The sequence below is a fragment of the Aedes aegypti genome, chromosome 2 (assembly GCF_002204515.2).
Source record: "Aedes aegypti strain LVP_AGWG chromosome 2, AaegL5.0 Primary Assembly, whole genome shotgun sequence".
NCBI lineage: Eukaryota > Metazoa > Arthropoda > Insecta > Diptera > Culicidae > Aedes > Aedes aegypti.
Genome location: NC_035108.1, coordinates 216,408,283 through 216,426,118, shown reverse-complemented (window position 1 = coordinate 216,426,118; position 17,836 = coordinate 216,408,283). Strand labels below are relative to the sequence as shown.

At 39.5% G+C, this 17,836-nt stretch overlaps 1 protein-coding gene across 1 annotated transcript; it reads right to left on the bottom strand.

The window, feature by feature from the left end:
• Positions 1-10,331: 10,331 nt before the first annotated feature.
• On the bottom strand, positions 10,332-15,151 carry LOC5578267 (ribonuclease kappa). The gene is made up of 3 exons (XM_001663743.2): positions 14,933-15,151; positions 14,709-14,828; positions 10,332-10,760 (listed from the first exon to the last, which is right to left on the bottom strand). The coding sequence occupies exons 1-3, from the start codon at positions 14,999-15,001 to the stop codon at positions 10,662-10,664; spliced, it is 288 nt and encodes a 95-aa protein (XP_001663793.1). The 5' UTR covers positions 15,002-15,151; the 3' UTR covers positions 10,332-10,661.
• Positions 15,152-17,836: the final 2,685 nt, after the last annotated feature.

The window sequence follows — 17,836 nt, the reverse complement described above, 5'->3', positions numbered from 1 at the left end:
AACTCCCTACGTTTTTTTTTCAGAAATGGACCAGGATTATTTCTTCCTCTTCATTTCATATGGAGAAGTAGACCAGAATCATTCAAGATGTTCTCTATACTCTCTACTTTTTAACTAAGAGCGGACCGGACGATATGTGTTATCCCTTCATTTCGTTTGGAAATGGGCCGAATTTCCACAATCTCCCTACGTTCTTTTTACAGAAACGGACCAGGGCTTCTGCCCTCTTCGTTTCTTAAGGAGAAATAGACCGGAATTACTTTAAGTATTCCCTTTACTCTCTACTGATTGTTAAAGCACTGGAACTGGCGAGTTCACAAGTCTTTTTTTTTTCGAAAACGCTTTTATACATCGGAATTATTCGTAATTTTTTTCTTACATTGCGTTTTGTAAATACTCACATATAATTTCGATTGATTTCTACATTCCAAGTAGGGAATTACTTTTATATTATTTTCATTATAACTGCTACGGTGAACATATCTATGTTATCTAATCAATAATTGCTTTCTTATTTAGCTCGTTATTGAAAGAATGTCTAACGCCAATATGCATATAAAAGTTTTATCTTCCGAACACTTCGCTTATGAGTATATTCAAAGCAAATTGTCAATAACTGCATATATGTAACAATTGCGATTTATGCAATTTTGTTTTTTTTTTTCTGTTCAGTGAATTAACTATTTTAGTGAGTTCTTCAGAATTACATTAGAAAACAGAGTATTAAACGAAGATAACCACATTTTGAACTTTAAAATTCTAAACTAACGTTATGATGAATTATCAAGAAACAATGGCAATTTACACAGAAACTAAAAGCTGCACAGACTAAATATTGATAACACTTGCAAACGAAACAAAATCACAAAACGTGAAATAATGAAATGTCATCAAGACCTCAACTCTTGAAACTTATGATCCGCCTAAACTTCAGAAGCCGTTAGTTGTACGGCGATGAATCCCACAAGAGGAAAGAAAGAAGTTTTTTTTTTAAATTGTGCATTCAAAAGTGCCTAAAATGCTGCAAATCAGACAAATGTATATTGAATTAAATTGAACTTAATTAAATTAATTAAAACTTATTAAATTTTGCATTTTTTTTTTTATTTCAGTACTAACATACGAAATGATTTGATGTGTTCTTTATTGATTTTCTTGCATAAATTTTCTCAGTTGATACAAATATGCAATTATAGACAATGAAGTTGATTTTTGATATTCATTTCGACTGCACCCTTACATCATCTCTTACAATTATTATGTTAAGAGCACAACAGGAACAAGTCGCAATGCTACCATAGCATAGCATAGCATAGCATAGACTGACTGTACATGTCAATGGTTGCTACTCCGTGATTGATCGGAACTGGTAAAAATTGCACTACGATCCAAATGAATAAGGGATGGGAGTTTCCGCTTACTCTCGAAGTGCAATTTTAGCAGATCTAATATTATTGATCAATAATGGCGCCGGCCAAGTCCTTACAGTCAGTTGGGATGGGAAAGGAATGTTAGGGTGTAATGATTGTTGCTTCTAGAGACCGAGAATACCTCTGCATCTCCACAATCACCACGGGAAGGGTGTTTATTAGTGAGGGAGGAAAAGATCTGGGAGTCACCTCTGGTCGGTGATGCGATCCATGGACAAGGGGGAAATATACGACTTGTATTTAAAGCTAGTTTTGTATTTTTGTCTCGAGAAGTTTTTGGAAAAAATACGTCAACATCTATAATGTCGAACAATTCAAAAGACGTTTTTATTAATGACGAAAACTGAAAATTACATGTATATATTTTAACTTAAATGAAACAGGAATAATGCCGACACTTGTAGTGACGAACCATACATAGTTTGTTTGAAAACTACATATGAGTATTACTGTGCATTTTGTCTCGATATGGTAGAAGTTTTAGAAAATACGTCAACATTCACAATGTCGAACAATTCAAAAGATAATTTTTAATAATGTCAAAAAGAGAAAAATATATGTATATTCAAATTGTATAAGAAAAAAGCATAATGCCGACACCTATAGTGACAAACCATACAAATTTTTTTTAATATTACATAAAATTACGCTTTCAAGAAAATATGTGTTATCATAAGCATGAAACGAACTCACCAGTTGGTAATCCATTTTCGACTGAACACAAAACTGACACTGACAGCAAAACTTCTTGGCGTCCCGAAAATAACCCTCTTGCTTGGGCCTTCCCAAATACGTACCCAGCAAGACGCTCCAAAACAGGGGAAAAAAAATCTCCGGCGACGAAAACGCGCGTGAAACCGTCAGCAAAATCTATCGGACAACGCAAAACCGAACTGTCCTGCTTGGGCTTCACGAAGCACTACCCAGGAACAAGTCGCAATGCTACCAGACTACATACTTTTCTTTTCTTTCTTTTTTTATGAGCATAGCCATGTAACATTAGAAGTTCAATAATAGTTTATTCAGCGAGGGGAATTAACGGGATCATCGAAACCATTCTTGATGCAAGAAGTTTTCGTAAGCTTAGTCTCATTTATTTATTTATTTCTCCCGTACATGTTTCGGCGATAACTCACCTTTTGTACAATTTAAACAGCAGTTGGTAATTCAGGACATTGCAGCATCCTTTTGTTCGTTAAATTGTCAAAAAAAAAATGCGGTATAATGAATTCTCCAAGGAGATTTTTCTTACTGTAATCGTATATAATGCTCTACTCAGACATACGAAATAAAAACACGATGGCTTTTTGCGCAAACTTGATATTTTAGAAATAGTTCTACACACTGAAAAGAGCGATAAAAATATTCACCATATGATGATAAGTCATGCATTAAAATTAAAAAGCAAAAGCATTATCCACTTTCGCTTATAATTGGTCACAAAAGAAATTACCTTTAACAATATGTTAGTCACAAAGAACAGTTGCTGTTTGGAAAACTGGCTTTTTTTCCTCGTTCTGAAGTATACCGCTAATGATTTGTTATAAATCGCTTTTCAAATTGAGTACCTTCGGCAGCAGCTTTATTTTTAGAATCTCATTTGGGTCTCAAAACATACATACTTACAAGGTATTTCCATAATCACCACTAGTTCCAAATCTCGTCATTCAGTCAATATCCTCTCTAATATACATAACCGGAATTGAATTCGCCTCATGGAGACTGAAGAAGGTCCCAATTTTTCATCACGTTCCACTTTCACCAATCCTGATTCTATGACTTTGATGATTTATCCGAGTCATTCCTTGTTGAGCTACCGTGCGAGACAGTCGATAGTTCTCGTGTGTCCGGGTTCACCCCCGTTTTTCCAAATCTTTGGTATTTCGACGCCTATTGCAAAGTGTTTTTAGTGCAGTGAAGAGCCTTAGTTCGGCTTGGAAGCGGAACACTTTTGGCGAAGCCATTGTGTTGCCGATTAATCGAGTTTTGCGCAAAAGTATTGAACGTTTTCGCCATTGCGTGGTTATTTTCCGATCACGTGTATCGTAGAAGACAGCTTGCACCTCGTCCCGTGTGCTACCTGAGTGATCATCGTTTGTGGTGTGCATATAGCGTGCACAGCGGTGCGCTCTCCACACCGACAGTGGTCACCATCGTTATCGACGCCTGTGTTGGTTGGTGGCAGGCAGTGAGAGACCAACCACACATACACCGTATCAGCGAACCAGGAACCAGACCGTCCTTTTTTGATCACGTGTATCATCGAAGGCAGCTCGCACCCCGTCCCGTGTGCTACCTGTGTGCAGTGCAGAGTTCATCAGTGCGATCATCGTCTGTGGTGTGCGTATAGCGTGGACAGCGGAGATCAACCACACATCTACGCGTCCCAGCGAATGGTCGTACGTTACTTGCTACCTCTCCCCAAGCGTAGACGCCCATCGGTTACAGCATCGACGACGCCAGCGTGGATAGAGTAAAAGATAAGTACCTCTCGTTATCCTTCTCCTCTTCACGTCTTTTTTGATTAGTTTTTACTGCGTGTGAAAGTTTTCCCTCTTCCCTCTCCCCTTTGTATGTTTTTTTTTCAGTTTGATTCAATTTCCATTTCTGTGAATAGTGTTAGTTTGAGTTATTCGTGCGCCCTTTGCGGTGTTAAGCTACCGCAATGGGTGTAGATGATGATGGCGGGGGAACGTCGTATCCCCTCACTGAGTCTTCGAATGTGTTGAACCAACAAAACACAAACACCTCTATGCCCAATCCATGTGTGTCCCCTCAATCTGATGTGTCTCAAATGGACACCAATATTCTACCATCTCCGACGTCCCCTCGCCTCAAGGCCTACCCGCCCGACTCTGGCGGGCCTTTTGTTGTTTTCTTTCGATCCAAAGGCAAACGGTTGAACACCAATGAGAATATATACCGAGGTGAGGAAGAAGACATTTAGTGTGCGTGACATCCGTGTACGGTGCAAAATGTTTCACTATTACAAGCGAGCGAGCTCCCATAAGAAGCCATGTAAATTAGTGACGTAGTTATTTTTGTTTACGTTTTTTCTCTTTACTAATGCATAGCCTTTGCTTCTTCTTCCACACCTTAGTATATATTCTCATTGGTTGAACACTATTCAGATCAGTAAGGATCTGACTAAGCGATTCTCTTCCGTTGTCGCCATTGACACAGTGGGTTCTGGTAGGCTGCGCGTCACCGTCAGTGACCGTAAACAGGCCAATGAGATTGTGGCCTGTGAGCTCTTTACTCGTGAGTACCAAACATATCTGCCAAGCCATCGGGTTGAGATTGCGGGAGTGGTCACCGAAGGCAGTATGACCTGCGAAGAATTGATGCAGGGTTGTGGTCGCTTCAAAAACCCTTCTCTCCCATCTGTCCCCATACTGGAATGCAAGCAATTGCATTCCGTATCCCTGGTGGGAGAAAAAAAGATCTATTCACATTCTGAATCCTTCTGTGTGACCTTTTCCGGATCTGCTATGCCGAATTTTCTTGTAATCGGCAAACTTCGTTTACCTGTGCGGCTGTACGTACCGAAGGTAATGAATTGCACAAATTGCAAGCAGCTGGGCCATACTGCCCAGTATTGCTGCAATAAACCTCGCTGTGCTTCTTGCGGGGAGAGACATGTGGATGGTGTATGTAGTATACCGCCAAAATGCGTTTATTGCAACGAAAGTGCACCACATGCCCTCGAAAACTGCCCAACGTACGTACGCCGGCAGCAACATCAGCGACGATCATTAGAGCAGCGCTCTCGGCGTAGTTTTGCCGAGATGTTGAAAAAGGCTGCTCCGTCTGCTGAATCCCAAAATATCTACTCTTCTCTGTCTCTTGATGATCAGGGCTCCGACTCTGAGGTTGGTGAAGGAATTTCCTTCGTTTTCAAGGGTTCATCGAGGAAGCGTGTGAGACTCCAGAGACCCACAAAAAAGCCTCGGAATCTGTCTAGCAGTGATGACCCACCAGCCATGAAAAATACTAAGCCTGTCGCGAAAGTCTCAAAGCTTTCACCTCCTGGATTCAAACTTTTGAAGCAACTGGCTTCTAGAATGCCTCTCCTTGCAACGATCATATCTTTTGATGGATAAATTATCCACAGAGGTCGAAGATATGATTTCTGTTCTACACTGGAACTGTCGTAGTATTATGCCTAAATTAGATAGTTTTAAATTTTTAGTTAGTAATTTACAGTGCGATGTTTTTGCGTTATCAGAAACATGGCTAACACCTGATGTGACCCTTCCTTTCCATGATTTTAATATTATTCGCCTGGATCGATCCGACTCATATGGAGGAGTGCTTTTGGGGATTAAAAAGCATCACTCGTTCTACAGAGTCGATCTGCCGCCGATGTCAGGCATTGAAGTCGTTGCATGTCAGGTGACTATCCGAGGCAAAAGCCTCAGTGTCGCCTCCATATATCTTCCTCCGAGATCGGCGATATCTCACAGAGATCTCTCTCACATCTGCTCTGTTATGCCTGAACCACGGTTGTTCATTGGGGATTTCAATTCCCACGGAACAGGCTGGGGGGAACTGTATGACGACCACCGATCAACGTTGATATATGACCTCTGCGACGACTTCAATATGACAATTCTCAACACTGGGGAAGTTACACGAGTGGCACCTCCAGCTCAAGATGGAAGTCCTAGGGATAGCCGTTTAGACCTCTCAATATGTTCAAGCTCGTTATCGCTGGATTGTTCATGGAGGGTAATCCAGGATCCCCATGGTAGCGATCACTTGCCGATCGTAGTTTCAATTTCCAATGGAACACAACAGTCTTCATCCATCGATCTCGCCATAGACACATAGGCACATAGACTGGGGAAAGTACGCGGAAACGATCATTGATGAAGAACAAGCGGTAGAAGTACTTCCTCCGTTGGAAGAGTATCGCTTTTTATCCGAGTTGATTCTCAACAGCGCTCTTCAAGCCCAACGCCGTCCTCTGCCTGGTCCGTCGTTTCGCAAGAAGCCTCCCAATCCGTGGTGGGATGAAGAGTGTAAGGCACTCTATCGCGAGAAATCCGCCGCGTTTAAAGACTTCCGGAAACGTGGTTCAATTGACAACTATGAGCGCTATTCTTCCCTTGAACGCAAGTTTAAAAGCTTGGTCAAAGCGAAGAAAAGCGGTTATTGGCGTCATTTTGTGGAAGGATTATCACGTGAGACCTCGTTGAGAACGCTTTGGACCGTCGGAAGAAGAATGCGTAATACATCGTCGGTTAATGAAGATCGAGAGAGCTCTCCTCGGTGGATTATCGATTTCGCTAAGAAAGTTTGTCCGGATTCCGTTCCTGTTGATCGCGTGCGACGAGATATTCCGGTGGATAGGGACACCATGGATAGACCTTTTTCGATGGTTGAATTCTCACTTGCTCTCCTTTCATGTAACAATTCCGCTCCAGGAATGGATCGAATCAAGTTCAATTTGCTTAAGGGCCTACCTGACGTCGCAAAGAGGCGCCTATTGAACTTGTTTAATCACTTTCTGGAGTGTAACATTGTTCCGGATGACTGGAGACAGGTGAGAGTAATAGCCATCCAAAAACCCGGGAAACCCGCGTCGAACTATAATTCGTACCGCCCAATTGCGATGTTGTCGTGTATTCGCAAGTTGTTAGAGAAGATGATTCTCTTTCGGCTGGATAAATGGGTTGAATCGAATGGCATGCTGTCAGATACACAGTTTGGTTTTCGCAGAGCCAAAGGAACGAACGACTGTCTTGCGCTGCTTTCTTCAGAAATTCAACTTGCCTTTGCCCAAAAGGAACAGATGGGTTCAGTGTTTTTGGATATTAAGGGTGCTTTTGACTCAGTTTGTGTTGATGTCCTTTCAGACAAACTCCACGCAAGTGGCCTTTCATCAGTTTTGAACAATTTTTTGTACAATTTGTTGTCCGAGAAGCATATGAGTTTTACTCATGGCAACTTGTCAGTTTCACGAATTAGCTACATGGGTCTCCCCCAGGGATCATGTCTGAGTCCCCTTCTTTATAATTTTTATGTGAGAGACATTGATGACTGTCTCATGGAAAATTGCTCGTTAAGACAGCTTGCAGACGACTGTGTTGTTTCTGTCACAGGACCAACAGCAGCCGAACTACAAGGACCCTTACAAGATACTCTGGACAATTTGTCTACTTGGGCCTTAAAGCTGGGTATCGAATTCTCTGCGGAGAAAACTGAGATGGTTGTCTATTCAAAGAAACACAAACCTGCCAAGTTTCCGCTTACACTCATGGGTAAGACAATCACTCATAGCTTGTCTTCTAAATATCTCGGGGTCTGGTTCGACGCCAAATGCACCTGGGGGAAACACATTGTGTATCTGACACAGAAATGCCAAAAACGAATCAACTTCATGCGAACTATAACCGGAACATGGTGGGGAGCCCATCCGGAAGATCTGATCAAGCTGTACCAAACAACCATCTTGTCGGTCTTAGAGTACGGTAGCTTTTGCTTTCAATCCGCGGCGAAAACACATATGCTGAAGATACAGCGGATTCAGTACCGCTGTCTTCGCATCGCGCTAGGCTGCATGAACTCGACTCACACAATGAGTTTAGAGGTACTTGCAGGAGTACAGCCCCTGACAGATCGTTTCGCGGAGTTAACACTCAGGTTCCTCATCCGTTGTGAGGTTCTCAATCCATTGGTTATTGAAAACTACGAAAAGCTGCTTGAACATAACCCTCAAACTCGTTTCATGAGTGTGTACTACTGGTACATGACGCTGGAGGTTAGCCCATCTTCGGTTAACACCAATCGTGATAACTTCCTAGAATTTGACTGTTCCTCTGTAGTATTTGATTTGTCCATGAAGCAAGATATCCATGGTATACCAGATCACTTTCGTTCAAAGTTTATCCCTCCCATGTTTGCAAGTAAATTCGGGCATGTCAGCGAGAGCCGACAGTTCTTCACTGATGGGTCAAAAATGGATGATATCACTGGTTTCGGTGTTTACAACGTTTCTCATAGCGCCTCCTTCATGCTTCAAAAACCATGCTCTGTATATGTTGCTGAACTAGCAGCTATACATTACACCTTAGAGTACATCAGTTCTCTCCCACCCGAGCACTTCTTCATTTTTTCCGACAGTTTAAGTTCTCTGGAAGCTGTTAGGTCAATGAAGCCGGTGAAGCACTCAGCGTACTTCCTGAATAGAATACGCCAGGCATTAAGTGCTTTGTCAGTTCGCTCTTACACTATTACCCTAGCTTGGGTCCCTTCGCATTGCTCCATTCCTGGCAATGAGAAAGCGGACTCTCTGGCTAAGGTAGGCGCTAAAGAAGGCGATGTTTTCGAGCGTCAAATCGCCTTCGAAGAATTTTTTGCATTGGCCCGTCGGGAGACCTTGATCAGCTGGCAACAGAAATGGAGAGACGGAGAAATGGGTAGATGGCTGCATTCCATATTTCCACAGGTGTCGAAAAAGCCATGGTTTAAGGGGTTGGGCATGAGCCGTGATTTCATTCGTGTCATGTGTCGGCTTATGTCCAATCACTATTCGTTAAGCGCGCATACCCACCGTATTGGGCTCTCAGAAAGCAATCTCTGTGTTTGCGGCGTGGCTTACCAGGATATCGAACATGTTGTGTGGGGATGCGTTGAGCATCGTGGCGTCAGATCTGAGCTGACTGAAACTCTCCGGATCCGAGGAAAACAGCAGAAACCTGTCAGGGAAGTGTTGGCGGGCCTTGATTTAGAATATATGAATTTAATCCATGTTGGAGAGTCACAGCCATGGACCGAGTAAATTGGCGTAACATCGTTAACGAGGTTTTATCAAATTAATTGATGTAACATCAACTAAATAAATAAATAAATTAATAAATAAATAATAATAATAATAAATTCAAGTTTTATAGAAAAAATGCAATTTCCGGCGAAAAAAAAATGAATAATCAATAGAAAGTTGATTTTTTTTTATTGAAGAATCATATTTTTGGGTAGTTTTTGTTGAATAACTAAATCAAATTCATTTTTTAGAAAAATGTATTGTATCAACAGTTTAAAAACAACTGAATTTGCTTCAAAACCATGTAAAAAGATTCGGAATCGATTGAGTAATTATGAAATTATGGTAAAACAAAAATGATTTTTTTTAGTAAAATGAGGAAAAAATTGGATAAAAGCATTTTTAAATAAGACTAGTTTTGATTTTAGCCAAATTTGATGTTCTATAAAGTTTTCATAAATTTAATTTTGAAGGTATTGATGCTAAAAGTTTCAAAATCGGTTGAAAAATAACGAAGTTATGTTTACTTCACTGAAGGTCATTTTTCATAAACTGAAAATTCACCTTCAAGGCGCTTGCGCCACCTCTAAATGTTAATATTTTTGGCTCAGATTTTGAGGTTTCTCTTTTAATGTGATTAGAATTCAGTAGAGCACACGAATTTTTGGTTTTGAGAACTTTTGAAAAAAAAGCCGCACCCTAATCTGCAAACATCAAATTTTGCTATTGTTAAGCAATTTTAGGAGTAAAATTTTGATATTATTATTAGAGCTTTTATCGTTTATGTCAATAAGGATAATATCAGATTTTGATTGTCAGCTCCTGCTCGGAATGGTATCCATATTGACGAATGTCTTTCCGAGCAGAAGCAATGCGCTGACAATCAAAGCCTGATTGCTGGGACATTTATTACACTCCAATCAAAGCTCAAGAATCGATTGTGACTTTTTGCTGCAACGTATTTCTTACGATTGGTAAATTTGGAGATTTGATATTTTTTGTCCGTGACCTTCGCAGGTTCCCAGGTTTTCCCGATGGTACTAAATTCCAGTCTTTTTCTCGCTTTTCCTGGTTCGGTAGCCACGAATAAATTATTGTGCGGTGGAAAGGACGAGAAAGAAATTGCACACAGATTTTAACTGAACATTTTCCCATTTATATATTTGTTCTTTAATACTTGATCTACATATTTATGTCTTCGGTTATTACACAGACCTGTTGAAATAAGAAAATGATACTGAATTTGTTTACGACGAATATATTCTAAAATAAGGGGAAACGAAACGATATCCTGGGAATGTGGCTCTTTTTCGCATTTTTATTGATGATTTTATGAGAATATTATATCTGCCTTCAAACAGTGTAGTCCAATTACTGGTAGGAAGAAATATGTACAATTCTGAATACAATCAAGAACGGGGATACGACTGCTTTAAAAAGCCGTTAAAACTATTGCAATAGATTTAAGCAACAGTTGTGCGACTGTTGGCGTAGAATTGCTGACCGGAAAACACCAGAGTCAGGACGTAGATGCAGGCAGCGATCCAGCAATTGTAGGCATTCTGGAAAATAAAAGTGTAAAACATAGAATTAGATTTCTTAGAAATTATTGAACGTGAAAATAGTTTGTTTTAATAGTATATTGCTCTATAATAGTATCTGTTCTATGGGAATTCCTATATAGGGGTACCGGGGGCAGTATGGACACCCGGGGCAGAATGGACACCCCCTGTATCTTTGCATAAGCGAATACTTTTACACTTTCGATGCAAACAATATTTCAGTTGCCTGTCGGAAGAGTAAATTATCTACTAAAATTTCAGAAAAAATGTTTAAAACATTGATTTTAAACCGAAAAATTGAGCATGATTTTATTTGGTTCGAAAATTATAACATTCACACCTCACCAAATAAGGTTTCAGAGGCGAATGACTTCAAGTTGACCGATAATGTTGCTCTTGATGGAACCTTTAATTATTTATGCTATATTCAAAAATATAGTAGATTTTTTTCTGATACTTTAAGACTATAAAAAACTTATATGAAAATTTCTTATACGGTTGGGGCAATATGGACACCGGGTGACAAAGTAGAGCTTACACTTCAAAGAGAAAGAAATAAATCTTCAAACACAAAATTTTCCAAAAAATATTTAGCATTTAATGCAATGATTATGATGCGGAACCACAAATCGGTTGAAAATCGTCAATTCTTGATTAAAACTAACCTGGAGGCAATATTGAAAGCATCTTTACGAAAAATGTTGTAAATTGATTTTAATCATGTTTTCAGTGGCACAGTGACCTGTCACTACGGTTTCCTGAATATGTACTTTATTTTTCGAGGTTTTGAGAACGATCGCGGGACAATTTTCCTATAAACATTAAGGTGTCCATACTGCCCCATGGGGGTGTCCACTATGCCCCGCTAGCTTGATGGCGACTACCAAATATGAGCTTTTTTAAAACCTTTTTTTGAAAACAAAATATCTTCTTCCTAATTTTGCAACCATGTTTAACAAATGCTTAAGAACTTTTAAAAGCATACTGCACATAAAAAACAGTATAATATTCATGTCTTTACAGTAAAACTAGGCAAAGTCCTTAGGGTGTCCATACTGCCCCGTGTCCCCCTACATGATCTTGTTTAGCTAACTGACTTTATTGAAGCTGGAAACATTTGTACAATGTTTTTACCAGCTGGAGCAGATCGAAGAGCCTTCTTGTAAGCCTTGAGAGTCAACTTGAACGACACTTTCCCAAATTTTTTACATTATTTCCTGAGTCTAGTCAGATCGTCATTTAGACTACACCATGGAGTCCCTCTTGTAGTCTTCACAGACCGCAGAGGACATGCTTCTTCAAAAGCTTACATAATGTAGGATGTTGTAGTATCAACAGCATCATCCAAATCACTTGGATTTTCACTGGACGGAGAGCATCCATGGAATTTGGTCGCACTCAAGAGAGATCCCAGTTTGATGACCGGGGATTCCAAAAACGCAAAGTCTGCGCAATTACATTTGAATGTTCAAATAAGATGCAGCAATGATCAGATAATGATTCCTCATCTGATACATGCCAATTCGTCAACTTGTGACTGATTCTATTCGAGCAGAGCATTATGTCTAACACTTCTCTAATACATACCATGAAGGATGGGCGATTGTCTATATTGAGAAATCTAATATCTGTACTACTTAAGTATTTCATCAGACTTGAGCCTCTCAAACTAATATCTGAGCTGCCCCAGATGATGTGATGAGCATTTGCCACACTGCCCACAATCATCGGACTACTTTTTGCTACACAGTGTACGAAAACTCGTTTGAAACCATCCGTTGGAGATGGTTCATCATGTGGCAAATAAACTGAACAATAGACGTATTTCCTATTGAGGTCACCAACAGAAACATCAATTGTGACAGCACATACATCTCTGGTTGTAAACTCAGAAATGAGTGTAGCAACTATTGCGTTATTAACGAGCACACATGAGTCTGCAAAGATTGATCGTTGCTGTTCTTTTATGCTAGGATTGATCTCAGCTAACCTAACCGTAGCCACTACCCACACTAGGCAGGATTAAGCTTTTCACAATTTTAGCACGAAAAAGACCAGCAACGAAAAAACCAGATGTGTAGGGGGACACGGGGCAGTATGGACACCTCACCCGTTTTGGCTATTTTGACTGTAAAGCGATGAATATTATATCGTTTTTTATGTACAGTATGCTTTTTAGAGCTCTAAAGCATTTGTTAAACATTGTTGCATAACCTGGAAAAAAAAATTTTTTCCAAAAAAAGGTTTAGACAAACCTTATATTTGGTAGTCACTATCAAGCTAGCGGGGCAAAGTGGACACCCCCCTGGGGCAGTATGGACACCTGAAATTTTGCACAGTTGCAATGGGACCTAAATGCAATACAAAAAGTGAACTGGAGCGAGAATCTAATGTTTTCATATAACCGTGTCCCAGGCTAGTATACAGCCTTCTTTATTGCAATAGTAGCTATGGTTTGACCATAAAAAAATATCAGGATAAATAACGAAATTCGAAATAATGCATTCCTTAGTAAGTTCGTCCCGAAAGCTGTTTACTTCTTCTTCTTTCTGGCGTATCAGCTCTATTTTGTCACCCGGTGTCCATATTGCCCCAGCAGTATAAGAAATTTTCATATAAGGTTTTTAATGTCTTAAAGTAGCAGAAAAAAATCTACTATATTTTTGAATTTAGCATAATAATTGAAGAATCAATCTAGAGCTACATTATCGGTCAAATTGCAGTCATTTGCCTCTGAAACTTTATTTGATGAGGTGTGAATGTTATATTTTTCAAACACAATACAATTACATATGCTCAATTTTTCGGTTTAAAATCAATGTTTTAAACAATTTTTCTGAAATTTTGGTGGATAATTTACTCTTTCGATAGGCAACTGAAATATTGTTTGCATCTAAAGTGTAAAACTATTGGCATATGCAAAGATACGGGGGGAGTCCATTCTGCCCCGGGTGTTCATACTGCCCCCGGTACCCCTACCTATCTATTGGAAGTCGCCAAATACAAAAATCACAGAATACAATGTGTAAAACGCATAATGCGAAACCATAAAGGTGAAAATTTAAACTAAATAACATCTTTATAATCTCACCCTTATTTAGCCTCAGGATTGATACTGAAGAAAGGCAGCCAATTATCTCGGAGAAAAAACACAAGGTCGCCTGTACCATTGCTCCGGGTAGCATAGGATAATACTGTAGAGGGCGCCCTGGTACTCCACAGGCTTCGTTTGCAGTAAGGTTTCATTTAGACCCCCTAACCATTCATTCTTAGGCATGGTAAGCTTGAAGCCGCATGAATTAGGGGTCACCTGTGAGGTGGACTTTTACCCCGGAACAAGCAGTCTATAGTATTAATTCTTAGCCAACCGCTACCGGCACTACGCGGCTATCTAGGCTAATCAAGAAAAGGAGGTTAATATTGATGATTAACTCCTGTATAAACTATAGAAGATATTTTGGCGAATTTCTAGGATTTTGAAGATCAATTCTCGATGTTTTTAGTAGAATGGAAAGACCTTTAACTTAACATGGATTTAAGCCAAACTATTCAAAAACCTCCCCCAAAAATTCTGATGTCTTGCTGTTTTAGCTAAAGAAGACTTTAGTTGCTATATCTTCACATCACGGAAATAGTGACTAAAGTGATCAATTTTGTCGAACTAGTGAAGTCACTCAAAAATGATTCGCTACCAGCATAGCAAAAAGTTTGGGAAACTATGAATGTATAAATTACAAAAGATTTAGAAACAAAAACTGTTTTAAACAGGGAGAGGATCAAGTCTCCTCTACACCCATAAGACACTAAAGCTATTTTGGCGAAGAAGGAAAGGAATATCGACACTACATCTAATGCTTTTTAACATATTATATGTTGAAATATGTGTATACACAATCTGTTGAGATCGGAAAAAATATTTAAGCCCAGAGACAAGAACGTAATAATCACCTGACTGTAAGCCACATCGGCTGCTGCATAGAATTCCTTCGGAGAATCGTAATGTTCCTCCAGGGGAAGATCTTCAATAAGCGCCACACTATGGATATAGTAGAAGACACCCATCAGGAGCTGAAAACGGCCAAAGAACCAGAATTAGCATTCAAGGACGTAAAGGAATCCCGTTTATCGATTTTTTTTCTAATCAAAATGATTCACAGCCGAGAGCCACTCACCAGCTGGATAATTCCCCAGACGGAGACAATCAAACCGCAGAGCGACAGTTTGGGTCCACAGATCGGCATTTTGGAACGTTGGAGAGCTGCTTTTACTGCTTCGGAAAGGGAAAAAGCGACGATTTATCAGCGAAACTTGGCAAATTTCCACAACTTTTCCAAAAAACTGATCACAAGACTCGGGACGACTGCCTGAAGTGAAGAAAACGTCAAAACTTTGAGTCATGTGATGGGAACCCCGTGGGAAAATATATATGGCTACATGTATAGCTTTAGAGCTGTGCGATGCGAGTTTGATTAAAACCTGAGATGAGACTCGCAAAGACCGTCTTCTTTGGGCTCATTCACAAATTTCATAACGCTAAAAGGGGTGGGTGGGTGTCCTCATGATGTTACGGCTCATACAAAATTTGTAGAATATTCATACAAAAGGTGTTACGAGGGGGTGGGTGGGTGTCAACAATGGTCGTTTTCTGGGAGGGAGAAACCAATACAAAATTTCTGTACGTCATAGTGAGCCGAGATTCCGCTGTCACGAACTGTCACTTTGAGCCCAGATCTCAAACATTGGACTAACATGAAAAAAGCGCGTAACTGATTAAAACACATTTTCGTATTTCTTCAAAAGTGATAAAAATCGAATGAAAATCAATTCATGCACATAACGCAAGTAATGTCACGTGAGCACCATTTAATCTGATTGAACATAAAGCATTAAAAACGCATCGTTCTGAATTTTCCAATGAAAATGAATATTTAGTGCATAGAACACTGTGGCCCTTTTTTCATGTTTGTCAGGAAAGATCGAAGGTGCACAATAAAAGGAAACTACCGATTTTCTCGAAGCCTGCCTTGATTGTTGTTGGCAAGCTGGAGTTATCTTGCAGTTCAAAATAACGTTGTCTTATATTTCGTGTGTAGTATCGGTGCCTCCCTCCCAGTTCGTTTTCAGCGTTATGAAATAAATGAATGAACCCTTTTCTGCGAATTTTGGGGTTCATTCATTTATTTCATAACGCTGAAAACGACCATTGTTGACACCCACCCACCCCCTCGTAACACCTTTTGTATGAATATTCTACAAATTTTGTATGAGCCGTAACATCATGAGGACACCCACCCACCCCTTTTAGCGTTATGAAATTTGTGAATGAGCCCTTGACTTATTTTCCTTATTCCTCTTTAGTGTTTACATCAATCAAGCGCAAAATCCGTCCTAAAATTCAGAATGAATTCTTGATTGTATTTAATAATACGCAAGAGCATGTTCATGCAACTATTTTAGCTACTTTTCCAGGTGAACTATCAGATTATCGTTTATAATAAAGTTCAAATTACAAATTACAAATTGGGTCCTAAAAATTTTAAATAAAATCTTGTTTTTATTTAATGACACGAAAGAGTAAGTTAATTAACTACTTTAGCAATTTTTCCAGCTCAAATAACGGCTAAATCATATTTAAACTTTAATTTAAAAATTGGGTCCATAAATGAACCTTGACACTTGTGATCATGTTTGACGTTCGCTTAGTCGACAAAAACACCACAGGGGTTTTAGTTTTAACACTGGGGTTGTACCTACCTGACATTTCGAAAGGGACACGGAAAACAAAATACACCCAAAATTTGAGTTTAAGCCAAGGGGTGTGACAAAATCTACAAAAAACATAAAAATATGTTTTTTGGACTTAAACCAACGGAAAACATTAGAAAATTGAGTAAACATGTGTTGGAGCAGTGTTGTTTAGACTCATTTCCCCGAAAATAGCATTTTCCGAACTACGAAGCCACGAACTACTACAACCATGCTCTATCCTCCTAAGATAGAAAAGCAGATGGTTAAGCTTGAGTACTGCACACAAAATCGATCAATTTTGATCCCAGAGAGCCACAATTCAAGTTTCGGTGAAATGAAATGAGTGAGTGAGTGAGTGCGAACTTGAATTGAATTGCGAAACTTGAATTGCGGCCCACCGAGATCGAAACTGTCGGATCCCATGTGCAACACTCAAGCCCAACCACCTCCCCCTCCATCTCAGGAATACAACGCACAGTTATAACAGTTCAAGGCTTCACAATTCGAATTTCGGGGAAATGAGTCTGGTCAACATTGCTTAGGAGGATAGAGCATGGTTGTAGTAGTTCGTGGCTTCGTAGTTCGGAAAATGTTATTTTCGGGGAAATGAGCCTGAGCAACATTGGTACAAATGAGAGATTCTCTCCTCTCTCGTTCTCTTTCGATTGTAACAGTGGAATACTAAAGATTTTGGGAAGTTTTTCACTATAGATCGAAAGTCAATTTCCTTGACTAGCGTTTCATACAAAAAGCGCAACAGTAGAGGTTAATGTGACTCAATTATTAATGAAAGAGAAAGTAAACAAAGAGAGCCTCTCAATGTTAGATAGGTCCTTTAGTAATGTTCCGCGAGAAATGTAGCATCCTAGTAGCTTTTTCTCACTTTAATCAATAAAACACTTGCAATTTTATTGTATTTTTGGTAAAATCCAGAATATGATCGCAGTTCAGTCAGAGAGAGAGAAAATTGCACAGAACAAAGTACAAAACTCTCTTGATTTCTTACTCAACTGGCAGCAAAATAAATGAGAATTCACATTGCCTCCTAATATTCATTGCCAAATTAGAGTAATGCACATTAGAATTGATGAAAATAAAACTGTTTTCAATCAAATTTCAGAATCATCAGAAATATCAATTTCACAAGCTGTATAACATTTCATTGAAGTTCGTCAATAATGACTAAGTGTGTAAGAGGTCAGTTTAGCCGTTTGACATTAGCTTCGCATCCAGAAAACTTCGCATCTCATGAGCAGGCGCGATTACGGTTTGGTGCTGCGAAGTCAATACATCCTCTAAAACACACAAAGAAGGTAAACGTTACTCAG